Below are 12,803 nucleotides of genomic sequence, written 5' to 3'. Positions count from 1 at the left end.
GTAAGTGGCGGTTTTGGCCCGGATGGGCTTACCAGTGCTTGCTGATGCCTATCCTTTGTTTGGTTGCTTTTTCCAGACATGCTTTATTATACATCTATATTTGGTTCTATACAATGAGTGACTGTGGGTGTGTCTTAGGTATGCTCAATCAACAGTGGTATAAAACGAGTTTTATGGTAAGAACTTACCTTTGTTAAAACTCTTTCTGCGAGGTACATTGGGCTCCACAAGGATAGACATAGGGGTGTAGAGTAGGATCTTGATCTGAGGCACCAACAGGCTGAAAAGCTTTGACTGTTCCCAGAATGCATAGAGCTGCCTCCTCTATAACCCTGCCTCCCTGCACAGGAGCTCAGTTTTTAGTTAACCAGCCCAATGCAGTAGCAGGAAAAGAGACGACAACAGTTAGTAGCCACATACACCACACTCTCACAACAGGAGAAGTGTCAGCGGCTAATGCCATACCAACCCAAAGAAGCTAAGTGCGTCTGGGTGGGCGCCTTGTGGAGCTCAGTGTACCTCGCAGAAAGAGTTTTAACAAAGGTAAGTTCTTACCATAAAACTCTTTTCTGCTGCGGGGTACACTGGGCTCCACAAGGATAGACATAGGGGATGTCCTAAAGCAGTTCCTTATGGGGGGGGATGCACTGTAGCGGGCACAAGAACCCTGCGTCCAAAGGAAGCATCCTGGGAAGCGGCAGTATCGAAGGCATAGAACCTTATGAACATGTTCACAGATGACCACGTAGCCGCCTTGCACAATTGTTCAAGGGTCGCACCACGACGGGCCGCCCAAGAAGGTCCCACGGACCGAGTAGAATGGGCCGTAATGTGAGCAGGAGCCAAGAGGCCAGCCCTCACATAAGCATGTGTAATCACCATTCTAATCTATCTGGCCAAAGTTTGCTTGTGAGCAGGCCAGCCCCGTTTGTAAAATCCAAACAGCCCAAAGAGAGAATCAGATTTCCTAATAGACGATATATACAAGAAATTGGCGCTCCACAATACACACACAATGAATAAGACTCAGACGGCCGCTCACCGGTTGTGGGCGGGCAGCCCCAACAATAGATCAAAAATACGATAATGGAAAAAAATGGGAGCGCTGAATGAGTCTATAGAGTAAGTTTATTATTATAATGAATAAAACAGTGTTTCATTAAACACATAGACAGAAATAAAAATAAAAATGTTCATACATAAAATGACCCATTAATCAATGAATAAAAAATCTTATAAATATATGATGGTGAATATGACTGCATTAAAGCACCTGAAAAGACATACATGGAATAAGTCTTGTTGAACCTTATTGAAAGGGTGCAATGATGCTTGATGATTTTTCAACCGTGCGTCCACGGATAAACATGAAATATAAGTGGGAGACTTATAAGAGGTACCTCTAATGTAAATCACTATTTGCAAATAAAGTCTCACTTCTCTTTAAGCACATACAAGCCGCATGAAGTGTTGGAAACTGATCTGTATGGCCAAGCAAACAGTGTCCCAAAGATGGAAATGCGGACACCGGTACTGTGCTAATACCTTATTTTTAAATGGAAATGGTGTAGAAAACCCAATTGCTCCTATGGTGTGTCATCCGACGGAAGAAGGCTTCTTCGTTCTGAGCGCTGTACTGAGTCGGGTGTGCAGCGGCTCGATGCAATGAGTGTACAGAGTGTCACGCCGCTGGAAGAATGTCCGTATAATGCGGCTGTGTTCTGATCGGTCCACACAACTCAGGAGTATCAGGAGAATATCGCAGTCAGATTGGGTCCTTCACTGGGGTGCCTTAACGCGTTTCTCGGCCTGTAGCACTGGCCGTTTCAAGGAATTTGCCAGGATTAACAAGTCGTCCAGATACGCCAGTATCCTGACCCCTTGACGGCGGAGTACCACTGTCATCACCGCCATGACTTTGGTGAAGACTCGCGGAGCCGTAGTTAAACCAAAAGGTGACGCCCGAAACTGCTAATGGAGGTTGCCAATCGCAAACCTCAGGTATTGCTGATGTGACGCTGCTATAGGAACATGCAGGTAAGCATCCTGTATATCCAGGGAGACCATGTAGTCCCCAGGTTCCAAGGCCAGAACTATAGAGCGAAGGGTTTCCATACGGAACTTGGAAACTTTCACAAACCTGTTCAATGCCTTGAGGTTGAGAATGGGCCAGGAGGACCCATTCGGTTTCGGGACTAGAAACATCTGAGAATAGTATCCCCGGCCCCTCTGCGTAAGAGGTACCTGTACTACGACTCCTATATCCAGGAGAGTCTGTACCACCGAATGTAGGGTGTTTGCCTTTGTCTGGTCCAACGGGATGTCTGTCCGGCAAAATCGATGATGGGGTCGGTTTTTGAAGGCTATGGCGTAACCTCGAGTGACGACTTCCCGTACCCAGGCATCTGAAGTGGTCTTCAACCATTCCTGGGTATACCCTAGAAGCCAGCCCCCCACCCTGGGATCCCCCAGGGGGAGGCCCGCCCTGTCATGCGGCAGGCTTATCGGTCTTGGAAGCTGGCTGACAGTCCGCCCAGGCTCTTTTGGGCTTTAGCTTACCAGGTTTGGAAGTGCGGGCCTGCTTATGGTACACCTGACCTTTTGCTTTACCTGAAGGACGAAAGGGGCGAAAGGAAGTAGCTTTAGCCTTCCACACAGAAGGAGCGGTACTTGGCAGACAGGCAGTTTTGGCAGTAGCCAAGTCAGCCACTATCTTATTTAAGTCTTCCCCAAACAGAATATCTCCCTTGAAAGGGAGTACCTCCAGGGTTTTTCTAGAGTCCAGATCCACAGACCAGGATCTCAGCCACAATATCCGGCGAGCCAGGACTGACGTATTAGAGGCCTTGGCTGCTAGGATACCGGCATCAGAACAGAAGCCGCCTCTTTAATATAGCGAGAAGCTGTGACAATATATGACGAGCATTGTCTAGCATGGTCAGAGGAGATTTCAGCTTCTAACTCCAAGGCCCATGCTTCAATAGCCTCTGCCGCCCATGTAGCTGCAATAGTGGGCCTTTGTGCAGCACCCGTGAGGGTGTAAATCGCTTTTAGACAACCCTCGACACGTTTATCCGTAGGCTCTTTTAGAGACGTGACGGTAGTGACAGGTAGAGCTGAGGAAACCACCATCCTAGCCACATGTGAGTCTACTGGAGGAGGCGTTTCCCAATTCTTAGACAGCTCTGGCGCGAGGGGATAGCGAGCCAGCATCTTCTTTTGAGGCACAAACTTCGTACCCCGGCCTTTGCCAGGGTTCCTGACGTATATCCACTAGGTGGTCAGAGTGAGGTAAAACTTGTTTAATCACCTTCTGACGCTTGAACCTATCTGGTTTCTTAGGAGAAACGGATGGCTCGGGATGATCCGTAATCTGTAGAATTAACTTAATAGCCTCCAAAAGATCAGGAACATCCACATGTGAACTACCCTCCCCATCAGCCGTATCTGAGTCAGAACCTGTGGGGTCAGTGTATGTGCTGTCTTCATCAGACGAGGTGTCAGTGACAGCAGTGGACTGTGAGGAGACGAGCGCTCGCTTAGAGAACCTCTTGGACCTAGGCGAGCGTTGGTCAGACTTTTTAGTAGTCAGGGACTGGTTCAACTTCTTTAATTGAGCAGATAAATCGTCCGCCCATGGCGGGTTAGCTGCAGGGACCACATACGGTTGTACCGGCATTGGGGGTCCCATAGGGGGTGTTAGTTTATGAACTAGCGTATGCAGAAGCGTAGAAAAAGCGGCCCACGGAGGGTCAGTATGTGCCTCCGTTGCCACAGTCCCACTGGGGGGCAAGGAGCCCCCAGAACCAGAGCCCACAGCTGCTATATTCTCCCCATATATGCCTGTGGCTTCAGCAACACCAGCAGTGTATTCCGCCCCAGAACCGTTACCCTCAGAAGCAGACATGATATAACTTGCAGTATGAGGTAACACAGTACAATTATTAGCAGCACTATATCCTTAAACCCAAACCCCTGCGCAGTGTAGTCAGCACCAGCAGAGATAACAGAGAGATATGGTGACTTAATCACAGAGAAAAATACGTAATACAGTATATCTTTGTGAAAATCCTATATTAAATAACACCTGACGCACTAAGCCCCCTCAGGTTATAGAATATAGGGATAGCAAGTTGAGTGAAAGACACGAGATGGACACCACTCAGCTATCAATGCACACACAAATAGTCACAGTTTGTACAATGCAGAGGTTATTACAGACAATAATACTGCACTGGACTAGCTTACACAGCTATATAGTCAATAGATATAACACTACACAGTAAGAAACTGGATGTATATCACAGGGTAATTGTACTATAAACCCCTGACTAAATGCACTCTTTCTTACTAACACTGACTAAAAAGGCAGGTAGAATACTTAAGTGTCATGTAAAGGTACAGCGCTGACAACCAGGCGGCTTTACATAGGAGGATTTGCCCAAGCAGTCCCAGGAACAGTGAGCTGAGGAGTAATGGCGCCACAGACACTGACAGGGAGTGAGGAAAGACAGAGATGCAGTTCCAGGGCGGGAACACTTGCTGGAAATGGTGCCCTGGGGCTGGGGGAGGGGCTTCAGGTCTCAGCCTTATCCCCCTTGCTGGCAAAACCACCGGGTACTGTGGGCGATATTAAAATCGGTTTTAAGAGAAAACCTGACCTGCGCCCATGCCCTGGTGATCTAGTGGGATCGCCTGTATCCACCGTGCCGGATCGCGATAAAGACCGGGTCCCGCGAGCGGGACCCACTTACCACCTCCCGAAGCGCGACCACGCGATCCTGGAGAGCCCCAGCCATGTGTGCCTAACGTGAAGTAAACCGGAGCCTCCGCTGTAGGTACCCGGCAACCAGGGCTCGGGAGTGTACAGCGCCGCTGGGGAGAGCTGGAGCTGCAGCAGAGAATGTCAGAAGACATTTACCCCTGCTGCTGCCCTTGAAGTCTTCACTTTTTACCTCATAAAAAGCTTTTCTTAGGGCTCACTGGAGCAGCCCCTCTGTTAAGTGGCTGCTTACTGCAGCACCAACTGACAAACTGAGCTCCTGTGCTGGGAGGCGGGGTTATAGAGGAGGAGGTGCTGTGCATTCTGGGAACAGTCAAAGCTTTGAGCCTGTTGGTGCCTTGGATCAAGATCCTACTCTACACCCCATTGTCCAGACTTGTGGAGCCCAGTGTACCCCGCAGCAGAAAGGCAGGTAGAATACTTAAGTGTCATTTAAAGTCACAGCACTGACAACCAGGCGGCTTTACACAGGAGGATTTGCCCAAGCAGTCCCAATAACAGTGAAGCTGAGAGAAATGGCGCCCAGACACTGACAGGGAGTGAGGGAGAGACAGTTATGCAGCTCCAGGGCGGGAACATTTGCGGGAAATGGCGCCCTGGGGCTGGGGGAGGGGCTTCAGGTCTAAGCCTTATCCCCCTGCTGGCAAAACCACTCGGTACTGTGGGCTACTGTAAAAATGGTTTAGAGAGAAAACCTGACCTGCACCCATGCCCTGGTGATCTAGTGGGATCGCCTGTACTGCCACAGTGTCCACTGCCAGCGCGCGTGGCCCGCCTCCCACTGACCGCGCCGGATCGCGATAAAGTACGGGTCCCACAAGCGGGACCCACTCACCACCTCCCGAAGCGCGGCCACGCGATCCCGGAGAGCCCTCGTCGTGTGTGCCTGACCATGAAGAAAACCGGAGCCTCCTGCTGTAGTTACCCGGCAGCCAGGGCCCGGGAGTGTACAGCGCCGCTGGGGAGAGCTGGAGCTGCAGCAGTGAATGTCTTCTGACATTTACACACTGCTGCTGCCCTTGTAGTCTTCACTTTTTCTTCAAAAAAGCTCTTCTTAGGGCTGCCTGGAGCAGCCCCTCTGTTATTTGCCTGCTACCTGCGGCACCAACTACAAAACTGAGCTCCTGTGCAGGATGGCGGGGTTACAGAGGAGGCGGCGCTATGCATTCTGGGAACAGTCAAAGCTTTTCAGCCTGGTGGTGCCTCGGATCAAGATCCTACTCTACACTCCTATGTCTATCCTTGTGGATCCCAGTGTACCCCGCAGCAGAAATAGTTCTGCTTGTGAACTGGTTGGACATGCTGCTTGTGGTGTCCTGCTGTCTGCAGTACTGTTTGGTGTCTTGACAAAGATCACTTGGATGTGATCGAAACGTCGACTTGATGATGTGGTAATTAAAACTACTGCTTTTTTACAAAAAAATTGGTGAGTGCCCTCCTTTACAAATGACTGTTTATTGGAATTGACTGTTCCTTGGAGTGGAGCACCATCCCGTGTGGACTTTGATGGGCAGCTTAGTGCGGATATCCCTCTCCTTATATATATATATATATATATATATATATATATATACACACCATATTTATGCATTGATATATACATGTATATACTGTACATACTATTTATGTATATATACATACTGTACATATAGATATATGTACTGTATATATACATATTTATACTGTATATTATTCAACATATTTTTGTAATTATTAAATTTATATTGAATAATATAAGCAGCAGCCAGGTAGCTCTGAAAATGTCTGACACCGTCCTCACCTCACAGATGATTGTTAGACAAGCCACCGGGCCGCCTTCACGGAGCTTCAGTGCTTTCCGTCCATGTGCTGCAGCTCTCTGTGAGTCTGGGTGGGGCGGCACCTTTGTGACGTCACAAGCCGCGACGTCTACACCGCGCAGGAGTCTCCGTGTGGAATGCGGCGCAGGGAGGGCTAGGAAAGCCTTTCAGTGCACTGCCATTATATAAATCATCTATGCCAGTTCCACCGGTGGCATTATAACCACCTCTATGCGGCAGCAGCGGCGGGGGGATCAGTGGCGTATGGGGGCCTGGGAACGCTGCAGTAGAAGGAAAAAATTTGGATGCTATGGGCCTATTTGTAGTATGGGCCTGGATCTCCAGCTCCATTATCCCCATTGTTAATCCGGCCCTGAGTGAACCTACTAGTCCGCCTTCTCAGTACATAGGGTGCACACTGACTACACTTGCTTAGTACAGTGGTTCCCAAAGTGGGTGCCTCGGGGCACTTGCAGGAGTTGGTGAGCCACGAGCAATTTAAATTATTTATGGTCAATGTAATAGTCAAAACCAGTGCTGGTGGCTTTCAATCACAAAATATGTAGACAAACAGAAGTGAATCCTGTTTCTCGCCAGATAACTATACCTGAAGATGACATATAAACACAGTTTACTTAATTTCATATTTTTTCCTGAATTTCTCCATAACAAACTTTAGGCCTAGGGGTACCGTAAAAAAACTTCTGATACTCTAGGGCACAGCGACTCAATAAAGTTTGTGAAGCACTGCCTTAGTAGATGAAGTAGTAATGATGTGACTTCCCTTTGTTTGACAGGGCCGGCCAGAGGGAAGGTGTGTGGGTGTTTTTTTTTAATGCCGGGACCAATTTAAACGGGTCTCTGCTGGTTGGGGGGGCCTGTAAGAGATTCGAGCCCCCTCCCCTCTTTTACCAATCCAGTGGCTGAAGTGGGGCTAGGATGGCTGTTGCAGCAGTTTTCTCTGGGGGGGGGGGGGGGGGGGGGAGTGTTAATATAACATTGAAGTGGCATGCAGCACAACATATACTTTATTCTATTTTTTTTCCCCCCAAGGGTATGTGGCCATGCATCCCTCTATTAGGCTACACCCCTTAAATGTAAGCAACAATGTGTATAATAAACATAATGTGAAGATTTTTTAGGGTTCCAATGTAATAAGCTGCTTACTGAGATAGACTTGATTGCACATTAATATGGATCTTAGGGTCTATTTTACTAAGCCTTGCATGAAGATAAAGTCCCTGTAGATAAAGTACCAGCCAATCGGCTCCTAACTGTCATTTTTCAAACACAGCCTGTCACATGGAAGTTAGGAGCCGATTGGCTGGTACTTTATCTCCAGCGACTTTATCTCATCCAAGGCTTAGTAAATTAGACCCCTTAGTATGCATGTAGGGGTGATGCAGTTAATTTACCGGCTGTCGGGATCCCGGCTGGCAGGAGACCAAAGTTGGAATCCAGGCAGCCAGCTAAACGCCCCCGGTCGGAATCCCGACCAACGCCCACAGAGCCCACGCGGTTGATGGTCCACGCCACCACCCGAGTGGGAATGTAATAGTGTGGCAAGCTAAACTCGCCATCAGGATTCTGGCGTCTTTCTCCTGACCGCCAGGATCCTGACCGCCGGTATTACATACTGGACCCATGTAGGCATGAAAATGTGAAAATCCACACATAGGAGGTTATTGAGAAATGAACGCAGTTGGCTGCATACACAGCCAGTCTGAATTCATCTCTGCACATGCTGGGGAACACCCGGCACAGGGCAGTGCCGCCTCCCGATGCGTCCGCAGAGCCCACTCGGGTGTTGGTCCATGCCACCACCGGAGGGGGAATATAATAGTGTGGCAAGCTAAGCTCGCCACTAGGATTCCGGCGTCAGTCTCCTGACCGCCGGGATCATGACCGCCGGTATTACATACATGACCCATGTAGGAATGAAAATATACAAATCCACACATAGGAGGTTATTCAGAGATGAATGCAGATGGTTACATACACGGCCAGATCTGCGTTCATCTCTGCACATGCTGCGGGCCTCCCATCATGGGGCAAAACTGCCCAGCATGTGTGAGGCCGCCTCCCGATGCGTCCGCATCGGATCTAAGGTTGACCCCTGGCTGCGCTGTCAGGTGCTCAGTGGACATTTTTTTGTATCAGAGCGGATGTGTGCGATGTCATGCTGCCGTCCCGAACACGGTCGCGACCTGCCCCGACCCTGTTTGAACCCCCCTTGCCGCATCAAGAATGAACCGCAAGGTGTGTGTCCGTGCAGCCGCTGTAGATGCGCAGATTGCCGCCATCGGCAAACTGTGCTGCGGGCCGCATTAGCTGCCGGGTCTGAATGACCCTCCTAGTGCATTAAAAAAACTAACAGGTTTATAATAAATCAGTAATGGACCCGTACTGGTACCTGACCTCATAAAAGCAGTGATGTGATTAAAGATGGGAGGTTCCAGACCCTCCTTCTCAAATGTTCTTTAAAGGTGGTTCAGGTATGGGTTCTTCTCATAGCATTTAATGTGTGGATTTTCACATCATATAGCTGCAGGTAGTTACTACAAGGACACATTTACAAAAATGTACACAAAGGGATATGTAACAGAAAGCATGGGTGGCCTGGGGGTGAGTGAGCACATTTGCAGGATCTGTGTACTAGCGTAGCTGAATTGTGAGAGTGTCTCATGCTGTTAGAATCACCTATGGTAAATGTCAAAAGTACTTTTGGCTATTGCTCTAGATGCATCTGTTTTGTTCCAGGAAAGTAAAGGTGGTTCAAAGAGTAAGAAGAAAAAGGAAAATCTAATTGCTCTCCGTCACGATCCCCCAATCTTAAGAACTCTTGGCTCTGTCATTATGCCTTTAAAAAACCTTGTTTCAGGAGAAATGCAAACATTTACTGTGTGTAACTTTGGGATTTTGTATACCAACTTAGAGCCAGCTCAGTGTGCCAACGACAAGGTAAGTAAACCAGCTATCACTTTGTGTTTCAAAACATGATTGTTGTGAAGTCAAATACATTTTCTGGACTCTTGTAGGTGTTCTTTAAGGATGAAAAAAAAAAAGTTATTTTATAGAAATGAGCAAACTTGAAATGAAGCAAATTGCTTGTGATTTTTGTCAAAAAAATAAAAATCTGCATTTTTCTGATAACAACTACAGGCAGGGCCGATGGCTTGGTGGATGGCAGACATACTGACCAGTTCTGGCCAAGCAGCTCTGCCACCCGGCGATCTGCTCGGCCGCCGGGCATACAGCGAGACGGGGCGTGCGAGGCCCCCGTGACTCATGACAGGCCCCCTTGAATCTTGGCTCCTTGATGTGCACGCGTGCGCTTGCAACTCTCTAAGAGACCCAGTCTATCCCTGCCTACAAGGGTGCTGAACCTTCATTGCTCTGTGAAGGTTATCATGTAATCGGCTACATACAGTAAATGACGTGTGAAGTGTCTGTGTATTGGCAGACCAAAATTCTCAACTTAGGCACAATTATTAAAGAATCTTATTAAAATTGCATTTAGTATTTTACCAGGTTAAAGTTTAAAATATATACATTTGAAATATATAGATGTATAGTGGAATAAGAAATAATAGGTTTGGCTTTCTTGTGGCATCATTTTTGTAATACAGACAAGGCGGCGGTCTGATTATTAATCAGTGCTTACACTTTTCAATTCTGAATTTCCTGTTTTGAAACCCCTGATTTCTGTAAATTAAATTTCTTGGAAGAAAAATCTAAATTCCTGGTAAAATTTCTGTCCATCTGCCTTCTTCTGTCTTACTGTGGCTAACATATGAGTAATGTTTAGTAGAGAGCGTGATAGATTAGTCCATAGTAAATAGACTTGTACCTTCTGTACAAAATGAGTTGCACTGAAAATGCAAATAATGCATGATTTAGTAAAAATAGACTTTTATTCAAGCAGAACCAGCCCTTTTCCAGTTAATCAGATTCCTGGTGCTTACAGATTTCACTGAAAAACCTTCACTGGCTGCACACCTTGATGCTGGTTAAATACTCCAGCTGTAAATTGGCAATGAAGGCCATCAGAAACTGCGTCTGCAAACGCACAATGTTATTGCCTCCATCTAGTAGGCCTGTTTGCTGTGTCCCACTGATAACCTGGGTTTCTCTACCACTGCTTATCATAGAATGTCTGAATGTGCACCAATTTACCAAGGAAAATTCACCTGGGAAGCTAAGTCTTTCTTACCACCGGGAAGTTTGTGCACATGTGTGACACTACCATTGCCTATTGTAGGCACTTTTGACGGTGGACCGTGGTCAGTATGGGCCTGTGGCTACACAGCCCTGTACGCACCAAGCTGCAATGCACTGAATATTCTCTTTTCTATTACAGCCAGTGTTACGTTCAGCAATATGCGCTACAGTGGCTCTTCTGTGAGATAGGACTAGATGGGCTAGCCTTCGCTTCCCACTTGCATCAATGAGTCTTGGGTGCTCATGACCCTGTCACCAGGTCACCGGTTGTCCTTGATTGGACCATTTTTGTTGGGAACTACACACTGTATACAAGGAACACCTAACAAGATCTTTTGGAGATGCTCTAGCCTAGTCCTCTAGCCATCACAATATAGCTCTTGTAAATGTTGCTCAGATCCATACGCTTGCCCATTTTTCCTGCTTATACATACACATAACGCCCACCTAACATTATATATTGCAAAGTAAAAAATAAAAGTGCTCAAACCCTAAAGAGACAAAAGTAGGCTTTTAAAGTCGACTTTCACACTCATAATTCATTATTTGTCTGCAGACTTATTTTTAAATGTGGTTATGTAATAATGTTTCAGAGCCATCAGAACAGTAATAAAACCAAGGAACGGAGGCTAAAAAGTGGTAGACAAAGTGCAGAAACTTCTAAGACATCTGGGCCCACATCAGGTACCCTAAAATGTATATGTTTTTTGTTATTAAATTTCCATATAATCTCCAATACTAACAGTAGACATCTGTTTATCATTGCCTGCTCTCTTTGTCTATGCATGAAAAAGTTCTGAAATACAAATGTTCTATAATTATAAGATCTGAAATTTCTGCTCTTTCCAGTAAAATGAATGTAAAGAGTGCAACCCCATAAGCTGATGGTACGGTTATTGTATTGCATCCCAATTTATTTGTTTTTTATTGCAGGAAAAGTAAAACGTAAAGAAACTGAAGTTACACCAACAGCAGAGAATTCCTCTCCCCAGCCAATTCCCCTGACTGTAGAGATTGAAGTCCGGCTCCCAGGCTGAGATGTATTACAGCTACTGTATATTTCCAGCAATGTAAAATCATTCTTAGGTTTCTGACAACAGTTTATCCTTTTACTGTAAAACTGTTACTTCCCTCATTTTAAAACTGTGTACAGATGGGAATACACTAATGCCACAGTAAAAATACACTGCAAACTACTCTTACAGTTTTGGCTCAGTAGTACATATCCTGTGATACAATATGCAGAATTGGAATTATATGCTCCGTTCTAAATTCTAGATTTACTTTCCAAATGCATTTGTCAAGAAAATATAATTAGTGACTGTAGGCCTGATTCATAGGTTAACGCATATCCCATCGCTACTGTGTCTTTGTACGCAGCGGTATTGAGAAAGCATGCCAATACTACAGCCGCTGGTATCGATGACCCCCACGTACAAAGACACACCATCAATCTTATGTGCAACCCTATGGTTGGTCAGAAAGTCCGTAGGAAATATGACATCAGGGCCAGTATAACTGTGAACAAGCATGCAGATGCTGTCTGCAACACACCTACGGAATGGTTGGCACACGCTTGCATTTGATTAGCCACCCCACCATTACCTACCATAAACGCAGAATGTCAATCGTTCTGTATCCAAATTCTCACTCCGATCTCCATCAGTGATCCATCACGACATAAGCAATGCTAAATTCCCCAAATATCTGCACCGTGTCCTATATATATATATATATATATATATATATATTACACACACACACATCACACACACAGATGTGTGTGTGGACATACATATGTGTGTGTATACATTATATATATATATATATATATATATATATATATACACACACACACACACACACACACACACATATATATATATATATGTATGTATATATATATATATATATATATATGTATGTATATATATATTTACACACACACACACACACACACACACACACACACACACACACCACCAAATATAAAACCACAG

At 46.2% G+C, this 12,803-nt stretch overlaps 1 protein-coding gene across 2 annotated transcripts in view; it reads left to right on the top strand.

Moving 5' to 3' along the window:
- Positions 1-11,999, top strand: part of LRRC43 (leucine rich repeat containing 43) — a 191,426-nt gene extending 179,427 nt beyond the window's left edge. Inside the window, exons 10-12 of one of the 2 annotated variants that reach the window (XM_063964468.1) lie at positions 9,343-9,543; positions 11,397-11,487; positions 11,737-11,999. In XM_063964468.1, coding sequence (XP_063820538.1) covers positions 9,343-9,543; positions 11,397-11,487; positions 11,737-11,840 — 396 coding nt within the window. In that variant the 3' untranslated portion in view covers positions 11,841-11,999. The remainder of the gene's footprint in view (positions 1-9,342; positions 9,544-11,396; positions 11,488-11,736) is intronic. The other variant, XM_063964469.1, reaches the window with a different exon arrangement.
- Positions 12,000-12,803: the final 804 nt, after the last annotated feature.

This window comes from Pseudophryne corroboree, chromosome 1 (genome assembly GCF_028390025.1).
Source record: "Pseudophryne corroboree isolate aPseCor3 chromosome 1, aPseCor3.hap2, whole genome shotgun sequence".
NCBI classification, from domain to species: Eukaryota; Metazoa; Chordata; class Amphibia; order Anura; family Myobatrachidae; genus Pseudophryne; species Pseudophryne corroboree.
The sequence above is the reverse complement of the archived record's forward strand: the minus strand, read 5'-3'. Positions and strand labels throughout refer to the sequence as shown.